Here is a 27,031-nt window from a genome sequence, read left to right as displayed (position 1 = left end):
TCTAGATGATAGAGTCGGGAGTAAAGAGATTTAAGAAGTTAATCCATTGTTATTGGATTTAACTGATTTCACAACCATAGTTACTACTTTAATGAAAGACAAACAATACCATTTCTAGAATACGGACTAGTTCGATTTTTTTTTTTTTTTTTCATGTTGACAAAACTAATCTCAAACTATTCAACCGAGATTATTCCTGCCACGGGTACGAAATTTCAGCCAGATAAACTAAAACAACTATTCTAGGAGGAATTCCTGCCCTTATTCCGCTCTTATTCCAAAACCAAAGGAGTTTACCGCCACCGGACCAACATCCATGCCCCAGGATCGAACCGTATTTCAGGGTTCTGGAGCGGTGCAGTCACTCGCCTTCTTTTCCCCCTTGCTCTGCCGCCGCAACGACGCTTCCGCCCTCGTCGTCCGCCGCCGCCGCCGCCGCCGCCACTCCCAAATCCCATTTCATGGTGTACTCTACCTGGTCGCCTTGAAGCACCTCCGCCTCATCAAATCTCCCCAGCAACCGGATTCCGTTTTCGGTCTCTTCAAAAGACGCGGTTTTGATGACACCCTGATCAAAAAGCTCGGATCTTGGAACCCAGAGACCTCTTCCTTGGACGTGGAGGAGACCCTGGCCCCAAAGTTCCAAGCTTTACGAGATCTCGGCTTCTCCGATTCTCACAACAAGTTCCTGCATTCTCGCCACCCTCTTCCCTGAGATCAAGTTGTGGATGAGTTTTCTCGGCTCAAATGAGCTCCTGATAAAAAAAAATCCCCAAGAAGAGACAGCGGCTTCGTGACGAGTTTTTTGAAGGAATTTCCCTAATGCAGCATCTTTATTGCTTTTTAGGTTCGACGTTGGACGTTGCCTTCTTGTTCAACCGAGTCCTGGTCGGAGTCCAAGCGCACAAACAGGAACTTAATTTTTGAAAAGAAAGCAGCTAATCCACAACTAACATTAAACAAAAGATAAGAGTTTACCTTGATTCACTGAATTGCAGCGGTTAACTGAGCTTCTCCATCCTCTAGGGCTTAGCTCCATTACAGCTGCATGCTATCATGCAACGCCAGAACAAGAAGAGGCCACAAGGATTCCAGACCTTATAACAAAGATAACCTGTAGATCCACATCCATCTAGCCATAGATAAATGACGGAGAAATTTAAGTAAATTATTCTTCCCATCATGATGATTTTTCGGTCTATAGAGAGCCAGGATAGAGCTGTGGAGATCGGTGGCTCACAACAAAATCAAACAATAGACCATGCAATTCAATGCAACACAATGGTACTGGAGGATGCAAGTTAGCTTCAGCTTCTCTCAGAATATCATGATGGAAATCTCTCTAATTGTTCGCTCAAAAATCAGTACAACTGAACAAACCACTTCAATTTCTTGTATATCTTGGCAATGTCAAAAATGGTTAAGTCAAGATCATAATGGTGGCAATTTCAATTAATATGGGTCCAATTTGCCAAACACTTTTACACCACAAACTTCAAACTTGGATGGAGAGGAACTACTAAGCACATCAAGCATGGATTCTGTTGAATTTTCCTTTCAAGGTCACGGAGCCGATATATTTGGCCTGGTTCCTTACAAACACGCAACCTGCGTATGCAACAGTGCAATCATCCAAGCTCCATTCCTGGCAAAATGAAGCTTCCCAAATATAACTGGAATTTTTTCAGCACAACCAGGAACATGAGCTTCATGATGTCCGTAATACTAATCCTTATGTGGGAGAACATGCTAACAAAATTCTTAGCAGCTACCATGATGGCAATTACTTATGAAGTCCAAAGTGTATTTTCGGCGTTTTTACACTTCTTTTCTCATGTCTTGATGACTATAAATTCCTCAGGACGTTTGTTGATACATCTAACCAGATCTCTAATTTGTAAAACTGAGGATTGACAAGGCTCCTATAGCGATGAATATCATCTTCTGTAACATAATCATATAATGATGACAAAAAAACCTAGATACTTCTCAGTCCATGATAATATCTCAGTATGTTCATGCATACAAGTGTCTAAGAGATCAACTGCGACAAAGTACAAAACAAATCATGAAATTTTGCCATGCAATCTAATAAAACTAATTGGTTTCCTTGAGCAGTTCTTTCGGCTTCAGCATGTTCATTATCATAGTGTAGAAGGCCCTGATTTCTGAACCAAAACATTTTCGCAATCAAATCATTTGTCAATTTAACAATTCGGATCTCACTAAAACTGGACGTAATTGCATTAGTCAAAATCTCAATGGGGACAGTATATATGTACAGACCATGTAAAGATACCAAAAATCATTTTTTCTCTGAAATAGGCTTTGTTGCTATCATTGAAATGCCACTGATCAAGTAACCTTAACATAAAGTTCATGATGTGCCAAGAAAGGACATAGTTCGCAATTGTTTGCACATGATATGGGGATCATTCAAATATTTCATGAAATACGTAAATGTTTGAGAATATGAAGACATGAGAAGTCAAGAATTTATTTTCATTGTCAGCTTGATACTAGATGATCAAACTTAAGAAGTAGATAGGGACAAGGCATCCTCAAGCCAATGGATTTAATTGCTGCTGGGAACTACATATTAAGTACTGAACTGAAATCATAACACTGACCACCAGAACAAGTGATATGAGCCGCACACAGACAAGGTATCAGGAAGAATGATGTTTAAAAAAATTTCTCACCTCTAATTAATAGATTGGTTGTTGCAAATAAAGCTAGTTGATTGGGATATGATGGGATATGAACTTGAACAATGAACTAAAATTTTCATAATAATAGTTTATCCTCACTAACAGGAGAAAACAAGAAGCAATAACGTATGATGAACATCATTTACTGGAGAAGTTAACTACGAGGGTTGTAGTAAAAAATGGGGAAAAACTTGCTAATAAATTATGACCAATAAAAAGCTGTAGCAAATTATGGAGATATATAAAATAATTCTTTTTCCATTCACATTGCTAATAAATCCTAATCCACTTGCAAATATAAATTTCTAGTGTCCCCTATTAAAGTATCCAATTAATCTCAGAAGTTGAAATTGATAGGAAAAGGGTCAACAATATATATCAGGCTTAACTCCCTCTCTTCCCCTCCCCTCCCCCCCCACCCCAACCAATGTGCGGCCTGAACCATGCACATAAAGGGATAAGTAAATAAGAACTTGATAGTACAAAGATAAGCTTAAACCATGAAAATGATATTAGACATATAAGAATCAAGATAATAGATAAATCAGAGATAATTAAATAAATAAATGAACTGGAGATATTCGAACCCATGACCTCCAACAAACTTGACTCTGATATGTATTAGCTAAAATTAAAATGATTGTATTAGCTAAAATTAAAATGGTTGAAACTGGAAGTGATTGTATTAGCTAAAATTAAAATGGTGGCATTAAATATGGACTGATCAGTTAAAAATCAAAATCACTCTATTCATGGTTGACAGCCAGTCATAAATTTCTGTTCTTTTTCTTCCTTTTTTTCATGTTTGTGTGCAGTCTTTTTGACTCTTGATCTAGAGTAGTGTTTCATAGCTGACCTCATCTTGATGGGAGAAGGCTTTGTCATTGTTACAGAGATCCTGCTCATGCACAACATGAAATAAAGCTCATTATGTCCCTAGGAGATGACATTGTCTACTGTCATTTACCCATGATATTTAAGTAAATAATTTCATAGCAAAACTTAGAAGACAGAAAACATGCAGACACATGAGAATTGAAGAATTTAGTTTTAGTGTCAACTTGCTACTAAAGGTCTGAACTTAAAAACAACTAGAGCTACAGGCACCCTAAAATCAGTGGATTTCTCTGCTTGCAGGAACTACAAAATTTTGAGTAACAAACTGCAGTTGTAGTGTTGACCACCAAAACATGTGATGATGAGCTAGTTCATGGACAATGTATCAAAATCAAAAATGATGAAGGTCAAACTTTCTATAGAAAATCCCAAATCTTGAGAAGACGAACAGAGAAAATACAGATTATGCTCAGTACCAGCTCTACATTTTGCTAACTTTGAAAGGATCACCATAAAAGCAACTTAAAAAAAAATTCCTAATCTCATATCAAAAGATCATGAGAATGGGTGAATATGATCTCTTCTTTTATTAAGAAATATCTTGCCATCGGTGCTGCAAGCAAAGTTAGTGAATTTAGGATATGACCTGACAAATAAAACTAAACTTTTGTAAGATTTATTCCCGTACTCTAAGGAGGCAATGCAAAAAAAGAACATGTAATAAACACTATTTACTGGTGACTGGTGAAGTTAACTTTAATAATTGTTGAAAAAGAAACATGAAACCCATGATAGACTGAGAACCATGAAGTTAAAAAAAATAAGTAGCATATCATGAAGAGGTTTGGGAAAAGAAAAAATTCTTCTTCTCATTCCCCGTTCACATTGCCAACAAATCCCAATCTCCTTATAATATGCAACTCTCGTCCTCAAGCAATAAGAAATCAAAGATCTCAGGATCATCATAATATTTCAACACATCAATAGAAGCATGAGACAAAAAAACCAGGGAATTTAATGCTTACATCAGAAAGAGAGAATATGTTAAATTGCGTCAATGTATAAATCCACTGAACGAAGATAATAAGAAACCTGACAGTGTCTTCTTCAAAACTTGCAAGCAATAGGTACTTTCCCAGTACAAGCAGCCATATAAGCTTCAGAAAGGCCTGGAATCTTCTTCTCATTCGGAAGAACAAACTTCTTGAGGAAGTTCTCTTCTGTTAATGCAATGGCAGGAAAGAAGTCTCGTCCTCCCTCAGGCAATTCTTTCGACTTGAGAATCCTCAGCACATGATTCCTGGGAATCAGCCTCCTCTCCAAGCTGCACATGAGGAGCACTGGGTGGAAGGCAACATACGAGAGCTCAAGCCCAGCTTCTTTTGTCAAAAAATCCATCTTAGCACGTATTCTCTTCTCAGAAAAATGCAACAACTTCGGGGTCTTGCTGACTGCAGAGGCAATCTCGGATTCCGACCACCCAAGGCTCTTCAAGAGCCTGAACTTCGCATCGACCGCAGTTCTACTGCTGCAAAGGACAGCAGAGAGCGCCTGCCAGAACATACCCGAACTACGGGGGACCCCTAATTCTTCAGCACGTTCAATAACAACCTTCAATGAATCGAGATTCATAGTGATGAATCTGGGAGAATTTAGAACCATCTTTCCGATCCGGCAGTCAGGAATGCCGCAATCCCGTAAAAGCGAAACATTGGGCAAGATCCTCTTACCAACGTTGCAGCTGATAAGGTATGGGTTCCTCTTTAAGGCTTTCAGGAGGTTCTCTTGGGTACCAAACAGAGACCTCCAAAACTCGATCTTGGGCCGCGGATCATGAATCTGGATGGTCCTTGGCACCGATGAGACCAGCTGAACCATTTCTGCTTCGGGAAACCCCATGTCCAGCAACGCCACGAACTTGGGACTGAGGGTTTTCTCCACCTTGGAACAAAGCACTCTGGGGTGCAAAGATACCAACTTTCGGATGTGGGCGTCGGTGAAACCGCTCTGCTTGAGGAAACGAAGGACGGAATCAGGATTGGAAGGGGATTTGAGGTGCGCGATGTGTTTCGCTGCTTCCGCCGCGTCGCCCGATGAAAGCCCACATGAATTGATGAGATATTGCAGCAAGAACGGGGGTGCGGAGGATGGATTTGGAACTGTGGCAGTAGAGAAGCGAGAGAGAGTAAAGAGATGGTGATGTCGAGACGAGAAGAACGCGTTCTTGAGAGCAGTGGAAGAGGAGTGGAGAACGTAAAAGAGCCTCCTTTGGAGCGGCGGCATCCTTTTAGCGAGAAGGAAGAGCTCTTGCATATCACCTGCAAGGGTTTTCGTAGGATTTGCCCCCGCTGTCAGGCTTGGAAAAATTATGAACTTTCCGAGTCGGCGCACCGTCCTTGGATATCACCTTCTTTGTTCCGCCTTCTCTGTTCCTTGTAGGGTGCCAGCAAGAGTTTAAATGGGACTTGATTATGTAAAAAATGTGGACTTTTTTTTTAATCCCGATTCATTGCAATCAAGTTTTGAACTTTTGAAAAATTGCAGTTTCTCCTAAACACTACTACCTTTTCTTTCATCCTTTCTCTTGCTAGGTTTTTTATTTTCTTTTTTTCTCCATTTTCTTCTGTCCCATAGATTGGCAAGATATTGTATTTCTCTTAGTCCACCAGCAGCGGTGACCAATAAAATTCCTTCTTTGCTTCGCTGATGAAAATAAAATAATCATCTTATATTAGGTCCTTCTATTTTAATTATCCATCTCATAAGTTTTTTCTATCATCCATTAGTTTAATCAGCTGGCATCCTTCACTCAACTTAAAAAAATAAAATAACTAGTGATTGTGAGCATTATCAAAGATAGACGTTCGTCTCAAAACATCTGCTATTATTATTTTTTTATGATTCCGACACCTTTGTTATTTAACAAATAGTGGTATCAAAGTATTTCTATTTTTTTAAGTCCAACATATATACTTGTTATATTTTATTTCTTACAAGTGAGATTAAATAATTTTATTTATTCGATCGTAACCTAATCTAGGGCATACATTGAATTTATTGAAGAAATTATTATTTTATATATCATGCAAATAGACAATTTCAATGTGGTTGTGCATGGCAAATTTGTCAACAAAAAATAATATATTGCTTATTCTAGAGCGAGCATACCATTTTTTGACATTCGGGACACGTAAAGCATTTAGGATATGGCGGAGCTTAGTGAGGGCTTATTGAGAGCTTATTCGGGTAGATGGCTTATTGAGAGCATTATTATTGATTTTATTTCCAGCGGCTAAGACGAAATTATCTCATCTTAATGACCTCATCCACTGATATCCACGTGTCTACCTATCACAGCAACTTAGAGGCCACCGTCCCTCCACTCTCAGATAGAATCCGTTTCCTTCACCGTCCAATGATCCAACCTCACTAAATCCTAGTCGTTCAATCCCCCGCCATAAACCCCTCCCGGTCCCTCCCTCCACCCCCGAGAATCACTTCCGGCCGCTCTGCGCCCCGCCGACCTGCCTTCCGCCGTCGCCGTCGCCGGCCCCGTCTCCGCCTCCCTCCGACGCCTCCCCTTCCACCTCCACCCCCGCGCTCTCAAGCTCTCCTTCCCCGGCGCCTTCCCCTCCCCCCGCCGGCCCCCCGCGGCGCCGCCGGCGCCACCATGGTCGACACCGCCACCTTCAGCTATGACTCCTTCCTCGCCGACATCTCCAACTCCAATGGCACCCTCGAGGCCACCATTGCCGAAGTCGAGAAGGTCGACCGCATCTTCTCCGACCCCGCCGTCCAGTCCTTCTTCGTCAACCCCACGATCCCACCGGAGAAGAAGCAGGAGGTGGTGAAAGAGATCGCCTCCTCCTCCGAGCTTCAACCCCACACCGCCAACTTCCTCAACATCCTCGTCGACATGAAGCGGATCGATATCATCAAAGACATCGTCAAGGAGTTCGAGGTGTTCTACAATCGGATCACCGGCACGGAGGTGGCCGTGGTGTCATCGGTGATGCGGCTTGAGTCCCAGGACCTCGCTCAGATCGCTCAGTCGGTGCAAAGGCTCACAGGGGCCAAGAATGTGAGGATTAAGACAGTCATCGATTCCTCTCTCGTTGCTGGGTTCACCATCCGGTACGGGCCGTCGGGGTCGAAGCTTATTGACATGAGCGTCAAGAAACAGCTCGACGAGATTGCCGCGCAGCTCGACTTCTCCTCCATTGCCCTCGCCTGATTCCGAGGTCAATCCCCTCCACTTTTTCTTCCTTGAAAGTTTCAATCTTGGTGTGAATTGTAAGGCTTTAAGATGGGATTCTGTTGTTTGGTGAAGGTTTTCTTTGAATTCTCCTGAAAGATTGCTTTTGGGGGAATTAGCGAGTCTTAGATTCTTTGAATCCTTCATCAAGATTGTTTTTTTGTTAGTCACCAGTTGTGTAATACGAAAAGTATTATGAATATATGTAGCATGTAGAGGATGTAAAATGAATTCTGTATTATGGCATTGTTTCAGTTTGTGCAAATATGATCCGAAGTGTATCGAAGCTTTGTCTAATTCATAGAATTTAATTTGGAACATTCTACGTTAGCTAATTTTATCACGAGTTGATAGCGTAACATGGTGCATAAGTGATGAAATGTGAATTTTACCATATTGTGACATGTTTCGTGGAGATGGTGGGAAGTATTAAGGTAATTGTTATGTGCCGAATGCTCAGTTTTCTGGGCTAGTAGTCTTTTTTTTTTTGCCCAATAATTTGGTGAATGCAGTGAACTCAACCCTAAAATTACCTCCTCACAAATTGCAATTGTATCTCATTTTCCTATTTTCCCACTGCATTCACCAATTGGTGTACTCGTAAAATATGTTATCAAAAGGGGTCGTGCATCAAAGTTTAAATTCTTGTGTGTTTTATAGAAGTCACTATCAGGAATGCAAGTTTGTTGGGATCAGAAATGTGCCTGATTAAAAACTAAAATTCAATTTTGGGCTTGTTCGATTCAGAGAAGGCTTATTTTATGTTGTAATGCCATTTGCAGATTAAATGCATGTAACAAAGATGACAATGTTTATGCTATAGCATATAATTGACGTAGAGTTTGAAATTTATGTACCGGAGAAAATTTGGATGAAGACACTATGTATACTTCGCATTTCTGAGGATTTCGCCCAAAGTAAGAACCATAGAAGTAACATCCCCAACTCAAACCTAGATGAATACGATATGCCTCTTGGTATATTTGACAAATGGTGACATATTCTTCAAAATCTCCTTTTTTGGTTACCCAAGTAAAGTTTGCATCTATATGTAAATCTCTCTCTCTCTCTCATTGTGTATGGTTAGGTCACTTTTTCAGAACAATCATAACCTTCTTGATTTAATATTAAGTTATTCTGGTCTCTAGCTTTACTAGGCTTCTCAAAGCTCTTCCTGCATGCTTATCTCCATAGAAAGAGCACACTCTTTCATCTATAAATTTTAAAAAGACCCAATTTTGGCTTCCCTTAAAGAAAGATTTCCATTTATCAGAGAAAAATGACTGCTATGAAGTAATGTGTTTCTTACTTATTGCTTTTATTGGAAATGCCAAAAAAAAGGGGAAAAAACATTCATTTGTAATTGTATCCCTTATTCATTTTAAGATGGTTAATTAGTTTATTATTTTGAATTTGCCTTCTCTTTCTCTCTCTCTCTCTCTCTCTCTCTCTTGTTTGAATAGAAATACAATTTATCTGAGAGTATTCAGTATAGGCCTTTTATGGCAAGGCCTTCCAAAGTATCATTCAGATGTTAGTCTGGGACATTCTTTTGATTTATGTTTTTACCTCTTGAGACCACATCGCTCCTGGTTTTATCTTTGTTGTCATTATGAAAGAGTACCCAAAAGAAAAATCATCAGGAGACTGCAAACTTGCACTAATGCTAACAAGAGATGGATTCCAGTTCAATTGGACTACCATACTCTGCTCATTTCCATGTTGGTGGCGATGAGTTCACAGTAACAATTATTTGCCAGGCGATCAGTTCACAATAACAACTATTTTGCCTGTCATCTGCCCTGAGAATTTGGTAAGCTTGGTTAAAGAAACCTGAGTCCCAAAGCTTAATTCTTTCCTGTCTTCTATCTAACTTTGAACCACTTGTTCTGAAGCCCACAAACTCCTGCTTGGAGAATGTTTTATGTAAAAGAAAAGGTTTGTGGCAGATGAGTTCCTAAAGGTAATAGATGCCACATGTCTGAAATTCTAAAATTTAGATTATTGATCAAATGAGTGTTGATAATTTTTAACACAGAATAGTCAAAAAGAGAGTGCTTAACTTGGAATAAAGTTATCCCCTTATAGTATAGCCTAAGTTACCAAAATGGTGATTTAGGCTTGAAATTCCAGTTTAATGATCAAGGACTGTCAGGCTATTGAAGCAGCACTGCAAGCATATCTAAATCCTAATACCTCTAATTCATATTTTTGACAGGAATATGACTTTCACCTCCACCTGATGAGTGGGTTACCATGGCCAATTAAGACAACAGCTTGAGAATGAATTATGGGTCTGATGAATGGGGTAGTGCAATTAAGCTCTGATTTTAGGATATCTGCTTGAATGGCAGTCTGCAGGGAGCTGCTGTTAGAAATGGTTATCTCAGTTCAGATAAAGTTCCTCAAATCATCATCTTAGTCCTGCTAAAAATTTGACTAGGTTCTTATGTTGAGTCACCTTGTCTTGAAAATTTCTAAATAGATTTGGTGTATCATTGGTGTTGGATATTCCTGAGGTTCCAACAGTATAAAAATTAAAAACCGGTGTCGTGTGTGGTTTATACTTAACTATAAATCAGGAACTATCTCGTATTTGATCCAAAATATCAGACTATCATGCAAAAATCTTTCATGGCAATACTCCAAGGCATCACTCAGACAAAATGTACATCATTCTGATGTGGCACTGGCAAATTGTGTGACTATGGCACTACACAGCATTTACATGGTAATATAGAATATTTTATTTAAGAATGGAAGGCAAACTTAAAAGAGATGGCACAGAGTGTAAGGAGGGATTGACAGAAGTGAAGGGAGGAGCATGGAGGCTGATGGTCATGTCACCATGGCCCAAAACGAGATGCCAGTGTTGATGCTTTTATGGTCTATTATCTTGTCTTGGCCCATGGTGTTAACTATAGGCCTGCCTTGGTCATCAGGCTAAGCTACATTTTCTATGCCGCCCTCGTTCCAATGGAACCATGACCCCATCATCTGATGTTTTACATGCATGTATCTCAGCCAGTGCTCTATGAGAGGGAGAAAGAGGATGGACAAATAGGGCTGGTTGGGATGGAAGACAAGCCTGCCCATAAGCATTCCATGAAGGTCATCAAGGTAAGCTACATTCTCTACACCACTGTCATCTTGATGGAACCATGGTCTGATCATCCATTATGTGCGTGAGAGAGACCTATATACTAGGGGTGGAAGTGGACTTGATAATGTCTGTTCATATTCATTTTGTATTGAATCTATTTGAATGTGGATATAAATTTAAGTACCCGAGTAATAGCCAAATCCATCTCTATATCCATCAAGAAAAATTGGATATGGATATGCATAGATAACTTCTTGTATTCGATATCTAGTTTTATTTGCAATTTTATTTAGCCTTACATAACTCTCATAAACTTTAAAAGAAAATAAAAAATAATATTAATTTAACAAGATTTTAACATCTTTTTACCTTCAACATGGTGATATCTTTGATTTTGTGGCTCATAAAGTTTAACTATTTGATTTATATCCACATTTGTATCTGTACTATCAATATCCGTTTTGTATCCATATTCATTTAAAATAAATGTGTAAATTTTAACATCCAATTGATATTCATATCAGAATTTGTATTCACCAAAAAAAAAAAAAATGAATACAAACATAAATATACCCATGCTCGATCCATATCCAAACCATTTTATCTTCAAACGTTAGTAGAGTAGCACCAGCCTTAATTGCTTAACAATGTGACAATGGTCACTCATTATACCTAGTCAAGAAATAGCAGTGGCATTCGCTCTGCCATTTCAAGTATCAGGTGTTGCCTATTGGAAAACTTAGTGTCATCCTCTTTGTTATCATAAAACCAGGCCACACCATAGCTTCAGTTCCTCATCTAGTTATAGGACCCCGGCTTCATTACAGCCTAGCATCTTTTTATAACTGTTAATATTGTTGCAGCTGTATCCTTTGCTTCTTTTTTTGCCCCCTGAACTTGGATTAGTTTACATGTTGAATTACCAAAGTTATTAACAACTCAATGAGCTTCATAAATGTGTTTCTTTCTACAATACTGTTGGAGATGCCTTTCATTTTCTTGATACAAACAAGCAACTTGCTTATGATTCTCAGTTTCTCAAGTGCATCATGCTTTTCAAGCTTGTTATTCTCTCCAATAAATGATTTAATACTAGTATCTTTAAAGAAAATATAAGAAGTCTATCCAATCAACTCTTCTAAGACAAATTGTTCCACTTTACTACACCTCTATTTAAGATATGCCGTCTCGGTACTAGGCTCCGTACTGACGCCACCTTGTTATTGTGTCCGTACATCTAGAATAGGAGCCAGTTCGGCATACTGAGTGTCGGTACGCCGCGCATACCGGTTCAGTACCAATATGGTATGATATGCTCCATACTGTCCAATTCGGTATGGTATGCCCTGCATCGTTCGGTTTGGTACGGTATGGCGTACCTTGCTTCTACTACTACTTTACCGCACTATCAATGATCTATAGAAGAGCTAAACTCCTAGCAACATATCAGCCCTCCATCAATCTATGGAAGTGAACTATAGCTTGTCCTATGGTCACACCTCTTTTCTTAGCAGCAAGAGGTTCTGAGTTCTAGTCTTGGGCCTGGGTAATCAAAAGCAGCAAATGGTATCCTTAAACATGTCTAACTTGAAAGATGTCACCCAGATCCAAGAGGATAATGGTAGCAAAGTTGCCTTCAACCAAATCAAGTGCATGACGAAGTCCATCCGAGGATGCTGTGAGCTTGGCAATTGGAACCGAGGTTGCTCTGGCCCAGTCAGAATTCTTTCGGATAGCCCCATCAAAGTTTAGTTTGCCCAAGGATAGGGAAGCGAAGGGAGAAAACCAGGTAGGGGCTGGAGTTGAGAGACCTGAACTGGTGCATTTAGTAGCAAAAAATTTATATAGGGACTTTGATAGGAAGAAAAAAATGTAATTAGGATTTTGTCTCTCCTTGTCTATATTTCTTTTTAGGCTTGTTAAGCAGGTTTGTATCCTTTCTTTCCTTCTCTTTTACATCTTTTACCATCACAGCCGTATGGATTGCACGGACTAGCATCCTGTGGACAAACAAAGTTGGAGTTGCTGAGAGTCCCCATGAGTTCGGATTATGTCCAGTAATTATGATTGTTCTAGGGCCAGCAAATTCTGTACAAACTAGTGTTATAGTGAATATATTATATTGTAAATTGGAATTTGGTAAAGCTCATCAATTTGTATGTCTCGAAAGTCATTAGAACCATGAGCTTGAGCAACAAATTGTCAAAACTATTGGTTCAGTTCTTGGTTGGTTTCAGTTCTATGGTGTATACAGTGCTAGCAAATTTTTAAAAATGACCGGTGCCATTCTTTTCATAATGCTATTAGAGGTCTTTGAATGTGTTGAAATTAGCTAGCATCCTGCTTTTCTTAACCATCCATTGCTCGAGAATCATACTATTCAGGTACATTAAATTATTATTTTAATATTTGACATCAATTTTGTGAATTGAAATAGGAGAGATATTTTGCATGGAAAAAATCAAACTGCATCACTTCCTATATAAGGGAACCTCTTTTCCAGAACTCTTTTGTGAAGTTCTATATATTTGATCTTTAAATTGATGATACAATCACATATTCTTTAGTTCCTTACGATCTTGATGTTGTTTCTATACAGATGGGGCCAATTTTTCTTCCAGAAGACCAACAAGAATAAAGTTGTATCAGAAACCATGTTCTGAGAAATTGGGTTTAATGAAAACTGCTCGACAGGTCATGGGAATGTGAAAACAGGATGTTGCGCCAATAAAACCCAGATCAAACTATCAAATTAAAAATGATTCAATGGTTAATCTACTCATTTCCACAATAGATGGTGTTCATTATGCGAGTTCTTTTAAATTGTTTATTGATGACTAGCATGTTTATTATATTTTGATCATAGAGAACATGCACTATACTTTATTGTCAAAAGTTCGAGCTTTTCTTTGATATCTTACTTTTCTCATAAGTTGTTCATGCATATCAACCGAACGATTGATATTTTCTCATCTGATTGCAACCAGCTGCACCCGAAGGTACCAGGAAGGATACCTGTTTAATTAAAAATAATCCTAACATGATGGACAGTATTGTAAAATTAGAACATTTTTAACTCTCGGTCCTGATATCTCATAAGTGTCCGCCTCTGCCCGAACAGATAAGCACTGTCCTGATGATCATGAAAGAGTGATAAACCTGTACCATATTAAACATCTCACGCCTGGTTACTGGCTGTTCTCACATTTTGTCAGGCTAGCCTATTAGTAATTCCAGCAGCTTCCAGTCTGGCCAAAGTCTCAATTTGGAATATAAAGTGGGGAGGAAGCCTCCTTTTGCCTTACAAATTAATCTCATTGACAAGTCTTACAACATCTCTCTCTCTCTCTCTCTCTGTCTCTCTCTGTGTGTGTGTGTGTGTGTGTGTGTGTGTGTATGTGTTTCTTTGTATTTATTGCGTTGTTGTTGTTGTTGTTGGTATTTGCATTTAAGTCTTCCTTGCTTTATGTCTCAATAAATTTTCAAAGTGGTTTGCATTGCCTCGCTAGGACAGAATGCAATCTAAACAAGCTACATAGCACAAAACTTATCATCATAAGTTTATATATTAAAATATTAAAACAAAGTTTTAATATTAAAACAATTAACTCAACCTGCCCACGCCTTAAATTCAGGATTCAAACATGACCTGATTCCGGCAGCCTTCTGATCTGGGGTCAGACATGCTACGACTGTGCCACTCTTTCAATTTGAATCAGAATTCCTAAGAAGACATTTATTATAATAAATCATAAACTTTATCAGAACATTCCTAGCACAATCATTATGATCACCAAAGCAGAAAAATCCATCTTGCTGGAAGTGCAGCGCACAAGCATACACAGTTCGAGCCATCTCTGACCATAGTTTAGCCTGTAATCGACCCAATCTATATGTATCCAACATAAGCATGAGGTTGGTTATCAAACATACCAATCCAACAACCTTGACTACACTTTGCCTACTCTGCTAACCCAAGCAAGAGGCAAAAAAAGAATTCTTGACAAACACCAAGAAGGAATTCTTGTCTTTAAGCTTCATCTTTGTGAAGCATAAACCGACTTCCAGGTTTTTTTTTTTTTTTGGTATGATCCTTCATGCAACTTGTCCCCCATGCATGCATTAGTGAGAGGATTTCCAAACTAATGGACTCAAGTCATCCTGGCCTTCACTTCGATTTTCCTTTCTAGCTTGCTCGATGTCTTTCTCGCGACATCTGAGGAGCTTAAGAACAAATCCCCCATAAACTATCTGTCAACTTTGCAATTCCAACCCATAAAACGCAAATCTCCTACCATTAAATCCAAGAATTACAGTTAATCTAATAAGTTCCTAGTGGTGCATGCCGGACAAGGAAAGACACTGGCAAGCATTGAAGCCACCATCAACTTAGCTTCATTTAAGCCACCATCAACCTGGCTTCATGTAAGACAAGACCTGAACTCTCACCCTATCCCCACCTCATTTGACACCCCTCCTATCTGAGCTCTCCTATGCGATTCAACCTAAAAGTTTCATACACGTGAACCCGCCCCTGCACACCCCCCCCCACTCCCCTCCCTCTCTCATGAGTCATGACTACTATTGGAACTCCATTCAAATGATAGCAATAACTTCCCTCTCCTCCTCATGACTCCAGTCATCAGGCTCCTGCTGTTGAAGACAGTCCCTTTCAAATGACACCCATAAATGAAGGACCTGCCATTTTATCAATATCAATGGCAACATCCCTTTTCTGTTCCTCCTTGCCATCTCTATAACTTTTATTTGTTTAATTTCAGAAGAATTCATGTGAATCTTCCGAGCGGTGCTCGTGGATCATGTGAACTGCATAAAAGATCCTGCGCGCCGTTCATTTATGATGCACCTTGCTCGAACCCCACCGTCCCTCACTCCCATATTCTTGGCCTTCTTTTTAAATGGTTTCGCTTTGCCGCCTCCTCCCTCCCTCTATGAATGCTATTCCACTGGATTGGCCTACACTTGAGACTTTTGGATTTGGGTCTCCAGGACTAATGAGGAAGTACACTCGCGCTAGAGTTTGGGCTGCGTTCCTTGTAACCATTCTTTTGCTGCTTTCTGCCATGGGTGAAAGTCTTGGATTGTCCACAGGTAGATTAGTTTTAGTCGTTGCATCTCTCTTCTCATTGCCAATGTGCTCTCTGTGCTCACTTTTAGCATCATTTTGTGTTTCGTAGACGCCGCAACAAGCTCAAATGGTCGAAGAAGCTTGAAGGAACATAAGAATCAGATGATGCCTCAGGTAAAATTTCATTCTTTGGATAGTTTCTCCCAACCGTAAGAGAGAAAGATTCGGAGTGAAAAATATACCGACCCCTTTCCTATGAGGTAATAAACAAAGAGTTTGCTTTGGTTTTTCCATCTACTATTCCTTTTTCCTAAGAATAAATACAATTCAATTCACAGAAAGCCTTAGTCTTTATGCACTAACGTCTTTATAGCATCATCTGAAAGGAACTAAACTGAGAGAGATTTTCAAAACAAATTCAACACGAGCAAAAGCAAATGTATTACCCTCATTTTACAGACCGTACGTTTTCTTATTAGCTAACATGGTAAAGTTCCATGATGCCATGGTACAATGTACTGGTACGTACAAGTGCATCTAAAACATCTCTGCATTTCATTAAAACTATTATGACAGCATCAATAAATGAATGCGTGCTCTTACTCAGATTAAAAAAGGAAAAAAACAAAAACAAATATGAGCTTCTCTTTTATCACTGTGATAAGGCATTTTTGTGCTGAAAAGCTGATAGATTGTCTTATTTTTGAGCAGAAGTGGGACGACAACTATCTCCTGAAGGGACTCTTTTCGACGGGTTCGAGCTTGCCTGATTGTTCCCATGCATGCGGGCCATGCTTTCCATGCAAAAGGGTTATGGTGAGCTTCAAATGCTCGATTGCTGAGTCATGCCCAATCGTCTACCGATGCATGTGCAATGGAAAATACTATCATGTGCCTTCCAATTGATATGCATGTTATGTTACATGCATCAGGACTGCAACTCAGAAGGAATCCATGAGTTATCTTTTTCTCTACTAATATGTTGGAGGATTAGGATAGAACTGATGAAGGTAGAGAAGTGTAAGAGGGGGATTTTGTAAATGATGAGCTTGTGGAATTGGTAATGGTGAAGTTGGTGCTTTGATTTTTGAGATATCGAAGTTTTTTCCCTTTGATATAAAAGTTTAATGTTTGTGTTAGACGAGCTAAGTTCATTTTTTTATTTTGAAAAGAAAAACAGTGGTTTCTAACATCAAAACTTGGAGCAGGGCCCATCCCTTTGAGGATCATCTTATATACGAGGATAAAGTGAACTTCCCTTCACAAGGGTTTGGAGAAGGCATAACATCTTTTAAAATTATCCTATCCAGACTAGCACATACACATACTGTTGCTAAGAGCTTGTCCACCAAAATTACATCCATTGAGCAAAATTTTGAAACACATACTGATATTTTTCTCTCTTCTCGCATAGCTTCGCCAATGTTACTACTATGCTGAAAATATTTGCGGAGATGAGAGGTGTTCCAAAAAAAAGTCGAATACCATACTTAGAGCATGCTTCATCTTAATGGAGATCAGATAATGGAAATAAATAATTAAAAAAAATGCAGCCAAATGCTTCAACACATAGACTACTGTAGAAGGCCTTCTCAATAAATTGGTGAAAGGCATAGAGAATGGAATCTTTCCGGAAAAAAAAACGTTTAAATCATTTGATTCTTCTCATACAAATACCTGAACTTGGCACAAACATCAAACACCTAAGCAGAACTCTAATAATAGTGCTAAGAGTCCGTGCAACAACATCATCAAGAAAAATAAGTTTGATACTAGTATTGTTACAGCTCAAAGCTTGCAAGAAAGGATCTGTTTATCAGTTTATTCTAGTTTTAGTGTCTGTAAATCCCATATCATTGTGACATTGACACATAGTGATGATTGCTGAAAACTAAAGGTATTGTTGCACCGAATGTTACAACCGGATCCGTGGCGCAATGGTAGCGCGTCTGACTCCAGATCAGAAGGTTGCGTGTTCGATTCACGTCGGGTTCAATTCCCAAAAGCTTTAATTTTTTTTAATTTCTAATCATTCCCGTTCATTTTAAAGCTTTAATCAGAACCGTTCATTTGCTGAAATCACCCCAAAATCCGTCTTCGAGACTTCGACTCGGCCACGGAACCCTTCCCACCATAGTTCTTAAATTTTTTAATTTCCAATCGCACCCGTTCATTTGCTCAACTTTCGCGACAGAGCAATCAAACGGTCCGCATCGATCCATAACTGATCTCTCCTACCCTCCTCTTCCCCTCGGCCTCGAAACTCTTCCGGCAGCCCGACGATTAGAGTACGGCAAAGAAATCCGTGCTAAATCCCCTCCAGATCCGACTCTTACCATTCGGTCTTTCCCGCCGCCAGATCGATCATTCGAGGCTTCGAAGCGCCACCCATCGCGATGCCCCCAAACGCCGCCCCTCCCCTTTCTTCTCTCCAGCTCTCAACCCCATCGTCACTCCCCTTCTCCGCCCCCAAATTTCAGCGTCCCTCTCTTCTTCTTCTTCGAAGAACTCCCGTTCGAGCGGCGAGCTCTGTATCCACCCGGCCGAAGAAGAAGAAGGCCGCCCAGAGGGGCGAGGGGCAGCCGGAGGAGGAGGAGCTCGTCCGCGTGATACTGAGGAAGGCGGGAGGTGGGAAGGAGCCGCTGGTGGCGACGCTCGGTAAGTACGTGAAGGTGGTGAGGACGGAGCACTGCTTCATGCTGTTCGAGGAGCTTGGGAAGAGGGATTCCTGGCTTCAGTGCTTGGAGGTGCGTCTCTTTTCCCCTATCTGTTCTGTTTGAAGGCGTTGGAGGGAGAAATGTGGTGATTCTTTTTCTTTTTTTTTTTGTTAAAAGATTGTATTTTGATGCTTCTATGAGAGTTCCAGTGGTGATTGTGCTTGGTGGATTTAGTTCTTGGCGGAGATAATTGGAATTTTTTCCGCTAAATGATTGAATTTTTGATGTTCCGTTGATTTGTTTGAATTGTTGCTGTGAGTTATCGGATTGAAACTTGGTTCCAGTGGTTGGGTTTTGGTTAGTGTGTTTAACTTATTCATTCCGTTGAAACTTTTATGTGATTTTCCGTATTCTCTACTTATCTCCATGTTCTTGTGTTTCTGAAAACATGTGTGCTTCCATGGCCGGTTGTCTATGTAACATCGAATGTGGTTTTGGAACTATGTTGGAGGGGTCTGTCGACAGTTGTTGATTACAAAAGTTGCAATAAAATCTTTATTTAGTTTCCGTAGTTGTTTGGAACTTCTTCAATGGTTGTTATACAGTAATGTCCTCCCGGACTTTACCGCCTGTTTAATACAGCCAGTGATTGCTGAGTGTGAGGCTAATTTATACTTATTTATGTATGCGTTGTATGAATAATGATCAATTGCATTCATGCTAGTGGATTATGTTCCTCTTATTTGAAGTTATTGAGTGCTTGATAGGCATCTCGAGGACTTGGAAATATGGAGTTCATGATTTTCTACTAAGTCGTTTCTAGTTGAGGTTGATAAATGAAGCTGGCACAAATGATATATATCACAGGGCAGTTCTACAGTATCCATAACAACTCACTTTAGAACTAGTGTTTATCATCTAAAAATGGCGTGAACCAATTTTTGAAAGGCTGTTTATCATTTTGTTGTGATACTCTCTTCACAGATTTACAGTGTGACCCATAACTTCAATTCTGCAGTAACTTGTGCAAGCTTAATATCTTCGGTCATAGCCTCTTCCTCGGTTTCAATGCAGCTACTGTGAAGTACAACCAATTTTTTTCATCTCTGTTCTTTGCAAGTCAGTTCTTATTTCTCAGTTCTATATCATAAAGCATCTTGAGCCACTTATCTCTAGCTTATTTTTGTTGATTAGAATTTTGTTTAATTATATTAGATAGATAACATGACTCTCAGTTCCAATCAGGAAGCTTAAATCAATGGGAAGATCATTATCAAAAATGAACCTACATGTACAAGTTAACAAATTGGCTTTATTGTTCTTCTATCCAGTAAGCACCTTTATTAGCATTCTTGAAGTTATGGCCGAAGATGCAATTTGCATATCTGACATAGGTGATATCTTCCACTAGAAACTTTAGGTAGCATGGAAAATACATATTTATGAGTTGGGCCACATGCTAAATGTTAAATCTTTGATAAAAGACATAATGATTCCAAAATCAATGATGGGTCATCCAACAAAGATGTTAATATATATATGCACATGTGTATGTATATATACACATTATATGTACACACATGCATGGACACATAGATACATGCACAGGAACACATATGTTGACACATACAACATATATTGGTAGGGTTTCTATGGACTTGGTTTGTGCCTTTTATAGTCATACATTAAGATTATGCTAGAATGGTGGTTTTAATTTGAATCTCATCACATTAACAAAGAAAAATCTAATTTCAATTTTTAATTCTTTTAAATTTCTTGACAGGAATGCAGTGGTGTTACTTTTTATTTGTATCTAGTCTAAACACTTGTGGGTACTTGTCACAGTTGGAACCCTGAACCTTCTCAGGAATCAGCAGTCATACTATTGTTTGTGTTTTTCTATTCCCCCACTTCAAACGAATGGTTACAAAAGTGTTGGCATACTAATCATACAGATACAGTATACTTGTCTAAAACCCCAAATACACTGCATTTTGCATTACACTTAACTGTTAATTGTGCTACTTATGTTTAGGTATTCAGATGGATGCAGAGACAGCGTTGGTATATTCCTGATAATGGTATTTACTCAAAGCTGATATCTGTGATGGGGAAGAAAGGCCAGACAAGGATGGCCATGTGGCTTTTTTCTGAGATGCGGAAAAGTGGTTGTAGACCAGACAGTTCTGTATATAATGCACTGATTACTGCACATCTTCATTCACGAGATAAAGCTAAGGCTTTGGCAAAAGCTCTTGGGTACTTTGAGAAGATGAAAGGCATTGAAAGATGCCAACCCAATGTTGTGACCTACAACATTCTTTTGAGAGCATTTGCCCAGGCCAGGGATGTAAAACAAGTCAATGCATTATTCAAAGATCTTGATGAAAGCATCATATCTCCTGATATTTACACTTACAATGGTGTCATGGATGCATATGGGAAGAACGGCATGCTCAAAGAAATGGAGTCTGTACTTAGGCGCATGAAAAGCAATCAGTGCAAGCCGGACACAATCACATTCAATCTACTAATTGATTCATATGGGAGGCGGCAGGCATTTGATAAAATGGAACAAGTGTTTAAGAGCTTGTTGCGCTCAAAGGAGAAGCCCACTCTTCCTACATTCAACTCAATGATAACAAATTATGGGAAAGCTAGGCTTAGAGAGAAGGCAGAATTTGCTTTCAAGAAGATGATTGATTTAGGCTTCAAACCCAGTTATGTGACATATGAGTGTCTTATAACAACTTATGGATACTGTGACTGTGCTTCAAGAGCCAGAGAGATATTTGATGAGATGATAAATACCCAAAAGGAAGTACAAATTTCTACTTTGAATGCTATGCTTGATGCCTATTGCATCAATGGTTTGCACTATGAAGCTGATAAACTATTGGATTATGCGACTAAACAAGGTTTAGTGCCAAATGCTTCGACATATAAATTACTCTACAAGGCCTACACTAAAGCTAACATGAAAGAGCTCCTTGACAATTTGCTGAAGCGTATGGATGAACAGGGGATTGTTCCAAACAAGAAGTTCTTTCTGGAGGCATTAGAAGCCTTTGGTTCTTCTCAGCCGAGACCCAAATCCGGTAGTGAGACAGATGCTTCAAATGTGTCACAAATTAATGCCTAGGAATAGCCTTAACCCATCAAGAAGTTGCTTGCCATGTCTTTCCCATTGCTGGTTGCCGAATGAGGTCACCATCAATAGAACATCCAGTTGCGACTGTCAACTTTCAGATCTTGCTTGAAGTTACTTTTGGTGCAGTAAAATTACATCATCGCACCATGCAAGGAAGTTGACTTTGGACGTTCTACACCAGAACCAAATCAAGGGCTCAAGTCTTTTTGTCAATTTATTGGTATAAGTAGCTTAACCTTCAATCATCATTCTCAATTTTGTTTTTCGATATTGTAAATTAAATATGTATCAGTGAAACTAATGGTAATCATAATTGCCACTCTTATTACCTGTATATTGTCAATTCAGATAAATGCCATCTTATATCTTGATTTTTCTTTTTGGATTGTTGAAGTCATCTTTTATGCGTCAGGAGGAAATAGTCATGTAGAAGATGCAAAAGGGAGAAGGCAGAAATCATTGCAAGGTATGGCCACAAATTTCAGCTAGGGAACTGAATCTACCAAAATTATTGAATTAGAATGAGTTTAGGGATGTATAAATAATAGCATATTTTGAGGCCAAAAAAAATATAGTTATGTTTTTCAAAATAGCACTGTGTATGCTTTTATACAACCTTTTAAATACTTGGTATATATGTGTATGCTTTTATACAACCTTTTATAGGATTCTCGATCTACATCTATTAAAGGTATTGTATGTATGCTGTATGGTACAAGCACTAAAGATATGGGGTTAAAAGAAAAAACCGTGCTGCTAAGTATTAACCATGTAGATGTACAAAAATGAATTCAAAAATACACCCACGAAATTAATTAATCAAAAAACGATTATAAAAGTATTCCTAGAATTCTTCATCCTCTTTTCAAACTAGGCCTAAAATGACTTACTTAACCATGTAGGTGTACAAAAATAAATTCAAAAATACAACCGTGAAATTAATTAACCAGAAAAAGGATTAAGATAGTTTTCCTAGAACTCTTCATCCTCTTTTCAAACTAGGCCTAAATGACTTGTTGATGTATACTATAATCAATTGGTAACAATCATGATACGTGAGTTATTTCTGCTCTTCAAGAAGTTAGAAGGTCAAAAGCCCAACAAAAGAAATTTGCTCCAAAAACATTGCAGGGTTTCTTAATGTTTTGAGTGGGTCAATCTGACAAGCCATAGTTAGGGATGATAGGGAATGATTCAACATCTATTTTGGGATGGCTTGTAGTAGTTATAACATGTATGGAAATTGCGCAAAACGTTCCAGACATAGTTGGATGCAAATTAGGCTTGGTGTAGAGCAATTATTGGGCACAACCTAAAAATATTTGTAGTCACAGTTGGATGCAATTCCAAGTTTCCTTTAGAGCGCAGTTTCTAGATAAATGGAGATGATATTTTTTTGGTGCCAAGTGTTAGTTTACCAAAATTGTGGTATTTACCAAGACAGAAACCAAAATCGAACCGGTCGTCTACAAAATCCACTTGAAATCAATTAAAAAAATTCGGTTAGGTTCGGTTCAGTTTGATTTATCGAGTTGATATTCTTCTTTATATAATTTTTTTAAAATAATATATATATATATATATAGACATATTAGGGTCGTGTTAGGTCAAGATTGGGTGGGTTTAAAAATATTTATTTGTATATATATACACATGGGTTGGGTTAGGTCAGGTTGGGCCTGTTTGAATTAGTTTTCTAAAAATTCGAACCAAAAGTGAATCAATTCTTTTTTGGTTCAAGATTGTTTTAAATCAAAACCAAACCTAATTTAATCAAAAAAAAAAAAAACACCTACATAAATCAAACCGAAACATCCGGTTTAGATTAGGTTCATGATTCGGCCGATTTTTTGCACAGGCCTAACTGAAAGTGCATGTTAGGGATAGTATAGCTCTACTTCTAGCATTAGAGGGTGTGGACCCTAATTTGTGATTGCGTAGTTGAATCAAAAATGGGTAATGAACATGGTAACAGGTCGTGGCAACAGAGAAGCTGCAGTCATCTCTACTATATTAAAAATAACAATTCTAAATCTAAATATAGCTTGCAGTTTTTATAACTTAGTCTTTAATTTTTTTATAAAATTTTTCGATCATCATGATGAACAGCCAAAAAATAACATGAACCACAGGAAAATTACGGACATGGGCAATATTTAAATATCTTGTCTAATGTGTTGTCTAATATAGCAATCAAGCTTTTAAAATTTTATTTGGCGCATTTAAAAAAGCTATGCCTCTATATGAATAGGAAAATAGATATTATTACCCCTTTTTGTCAAGTCTTGAGCTGAAGGTTCCCGCTTTTTGCTAGGGGGTGGAGACAGGATTATTTCCCTAGGGGGGCGATAGAGAATTTTAAAATTATCAACATCTTTTTAAAATGCACAAAAGTATAATTAGACTTGTGCTTTGCAATAAATAAAGCTATAACACTTCACTGGATGCAAATAAAGGTCATTTTTACTTTTAAGAAAAAAAAGGGCCTTGTTATAAGAGTGACTTATTTTTATTTGTAAATAGAGAAAGAGACAAGATGTGAAATAGATTTTGGAGCTAGATGATTAAAATAATAAAGAGCTTAATGGAAATACCAATTCATCTGAAGATTTGGCAATACAACCAAGATCAATAACTGAAATTTTACTAGCCACTAACAGAAAATATTGGCATAGGGTTTGAGGTTTATTTAAAATGCTAAGTGATAAAATATGCATTGATTAGATCTTTATAATCCAGATTAATATGCCTATATGCATATAAAGATCAAATTCGCGTTTAAAAATAAAAATAATAAATTTCATACAACTATTTTTATCGCAATTAGAGGCTTTATGCGTAGGCTTAACAAAAAAATAAAAAGAGTTTTCATAAATTCGTCGGTACAGGTTTTTGGAACATGACAAATAGCTAAAAGCGTGATACGCGCACTTGTTAGACACTTGGGATTCATCATTTCCATCGGATGCCAATCAATTTCTATGGCGCATCAATCAAATGGTTACGGTCACTCGGCAATATCAGACGGTTCTACCACACGTTGACAACGTAACACGGTAACACCCACCCAGAGGCCGCCCAATACCTTCGATTTAAACCAACCGAGGGGCCCTTTCTTTTCCTTCGTTGCTTCCGTTTTCTCATGTCTTCCTCTCTCCCGCCCAATTCCAGCCACCTTCTTTCTTTTTTTCACTTGCTCGTCGCCGCCATTGCCGCCGCCGCCGCCGCCGCCATTGCCGCCGCCGCCGCCGCCGCCATTGCCGTCGCCGCCGTCGCCTCCGCGGCCGCCTTCATGGAGGAGATCACAGACGCGGCGACCACCCTCAGCATCGGCGAATCTTGCAAGAAGAGCCAAATCCAAGGTGAGGCTGCCCTCTGTCCTTTTTGTGTACATGTTTAAAGATCAACTGGCTCTCTGTCCCCAGTCTCGTCTCGTCTCTCTCCGTCTATCTCAAATTTGAATAAATTCGAGTAGGGTACGGTTCTTTCTTTTGATTCGAAGCCCCGTTTCTTGGGAGAAACCCTTTCTTGCAATTAGGGTACGGTCCCTTGTTTTAATTCTTAAATTCTTGATTCGAATCCCGACGTCTCTATCTCAGCGTGCTTGTTGCTGTAAACGAAATGCTTTTCTTTCTATATTTGGATTTGAGCTATTGGCTGCAGCTTTAATTGGAGTTAGGGTTTACGATTCTTTCTTTTGATTCTTGAATTCTTGATTCGGATCCAATGAGAGATCTATATCTCAGTGTGATTGTTTTTTTCCTTAAAAAAACCCCTTCTTTCTACCTTTGGACTTTACCTCTTGGCTATAGTTTTACTTGTTGTTAGGGTTGCCTTTTTTATAGGGTAAGATCTTTCTTTTGATTTTTGAATTCCTTGCTCGGAAAACAAAGAATGCTTTAATTGGACTTAGGCTTTCTTGTTCTTATTTGATTCTTGAACTGATTCGGATCCTGTTTCTTGGAAGAGAGGTAGTGCAGGAATTTTCAGCGTTCTTTAGGTGACGATCCGATAGCTGGAGCCTCAAGCTACTTTATTTTTTGTTCCAGGGTTCTTTATTCACGATCTGATAACTGAAACCTGGAGCTACTTGTATTGATATTTTGAATAATTTGCCTTTTTTGCGCTTTCTGTCAAGTGTATTTCTTTTTCTTTCCCCTGGCTTTATCATAATATATTTTCTCTTTGATTGCATTCGCAGAGTACAGCTTATTGAGGCCGAGCTTCTGTCTTTGAGAATGGGTACGCTGCTATTTCTCTCTACTAGTTTTTAATAACTTATGGCATTTTTAGATCATTACTTAAATCATATGTTGCTAGTTCCTGGTTTCTCTCCATCTATGTGGACTTTCTGTGGCCAACATCATAGGGGGCTCTATCTGCCCCCTTCCTTGCCAGCTTCCTCATTACTCGTCTCCATCTTTGTCACCCACTCTCCAGTAATCTAATCTACTGCCTCTTTTATTGATTTTGTGTTCTTGGTAGTACACGTTCTTTTTTTGATTCTTGAATTGATTCGGATCCTGTTTCTTGTAAGAGAGGTGGTGCAGGAATTTTCAGCATTCTTTAGGTGACGATCTGATAGCTGGAGCCTCAAGCCACATTATTTCTTGGTCTAGGTTTCTTTGGTTCACGTTCTGATGACTGAAACCTAGAGCTACTTGCATTGATTTTTTGAATGATTTGCCCTTTTTGCAGTTCTGTCAAGTATATTTCTTGTTTTTTACCTGCCAGCTTTATCATAATATATGTTTTCTTCTGTTGCATTCGCAGAGTACAGCATAATGAGGCTGAGCTTCTGGTTTTGAGAATGGATATGTTGCTTTCTCTCTGTACTAGTTTCATTTCACATGAATCAGTATACATTATTTAGAGTAATCGGGTATCAACACAGTGATGAAAAGATCTGCTTTAGAATTTTCTTTTATTTAATTTGTTCAACTTACTTAGAAAAAGATATGCTTTTAAATAATATACTTTTTTCCCTGCATCTGCTCACTACATGATCATAAATGAAAAATATCATAATTATTTTTTAAAACCTGCACATTTTTGTGCTACAATTTTTTTGACAACCCATCATGAATTTGTTTAATTCAAATGTTGATCATAGCTGGACAGTTCTATAAGTTCTCTAGTCAGTTATATTGGAAAAAAGATAGTAAAGAAGGGTGATGTGATGGATGGCCTTGCTTATTTCGGTGAATTGAAGTGTATATATATATAGA

General features: G+C 38.7%; 2 protein-coding genes, 1 non-coding gene and 1 pseudogene across 7 annotated transcripts; 3 read left to right on the top strand and 1 right to left on the bottom strand.

The window, feature by feature from the left end:
- Positions 1 to 117: 117 nt before the first annotated feature.
- LOC103717770 (transcription termination factor MTERF8, chloroplastic-like) lies at positions 118 to 5,971 on the bottom strand. 3 transcript variants are annotated; one of them, XR_015973523.1, is made up of 3 exons: positions 4,641 to 5,971; positions 979 to 2,168; positions 118 to 885 (listed from the first exon to the last, which is right to left on the bottom strand). XR_015973523.1 is itself a non-coding variant. In XM_088711503.1 (1 exon), the coding sequence occupies exon 1, from the start codon at positions 5,859 to 5,861 to the stop codon at positions 4,656 to 4,658; it is 1,206 nt and encodes a 401-aa protein (XP_088567629.1). In that variant the 5' UTR covers positions 5,862 to 5,971; the 3' UTR covers positions 4,500 to 4,655. The 3 variants fall into 3 exon arrangements, 1 of the variants encoding a protein (XP_088567629.1); XR_015973522.2 differs by having other exon boundaries at positions 979 to 3,609; positions 4,641 to 5,919; XM_088711503.1 differs by lacking the exons at positions 118 to 885; positions 979 to 2,168 and having other exon boundaries at positions 4,500 to 5,971.
- Positions 5,972 to 7,009: 1,038 nt separating this feature from the next.
- On the top strand, positions 7,010 to 14,239 carry LOC103717780 (ATP synthase delta chain, chloroplastic-like; annotated as a pseudogene). The gene is made up of 2 exons (XR_015973507.1): positions 7,010 to 10,923; positions 13,506 to 14,239. The product of XR_015973507.1 is annotated as an ATP synthase delta chain, chloroplastic-like (transcript).
- Positions 14,240 to 17,918: 3,679 nt separating this feature from the next.
- On the top strand, positions 17,919 to 17,990 carry TRNAW-CCA (transfer RNA tryptophan (anticodon CCA)). Its single transcript has one exon. It is a non-coding gene; the product is annotated as a tRNA-Trp (tRNA).
- Positions 17,991 to 18,247: 257 nt separating this feature from the next.
- Positions 18,248 to 26,793, top strand: LOC103717772 (uncharacterized). Of its 2 annotated transcripts, none has more exons than XM_088711544.2 (5): positions 18,248 to 18,742; positions 20,688 to 22,023; positions 22,198 to 22,269; positions 26,005 to 26,045; positions 26,577 to 26,793. In XM_088711544.2, exons 1-2 carry the CDS (start codon positions 18,392 to 18,394, stop codon positions 21,792 to 21,794), a joined length of 1,458 nt encoding a protein of 485 aa, XP_088567670.1. In that variant the 5' UTR covers positions 18,248 to 18,391; the 3' UTR covers positions 21,795 to 22,023; positions 22,198 to 22,269; positions 26,005 to 26,045; positions 26,577 to 26,793. The 2 variants fall into 2 exon arrangements, with proteins under 2 accessions (XP_088567670.1, XP_088567671.1); XM_088711545.2 differs by having other exon boundaries at positions 22,216 to 22,269; positions 26,577 to 26,758.
- The last annotated feature ends 238 nt before the right edge of the window (positions 26,794 to 27,031 follow it).

Source organism: Phoenix dactylifera, chromosome 15, assembly GCF_051530095.1.
Source record: "Phoenix dactylifera cultivar Ajwa chromosome 15, Ajwa_hap1_PhDact_Kaust_v1.1, whole genome shotgun sequence".
In the NCBI taxonomy this organism is placed as follows: Eukaryota; Viridiplantae; Streptophyta; class Magnoliopsida; order Arecales; family Arecaceae; genus Phoenix; species Phoenix dactylifera.
The sequence above is the reverse complement of the archived record's forward strand: the minus strand, read 5'-3'. Positions and strand labels throughout refer to the sequence as shown.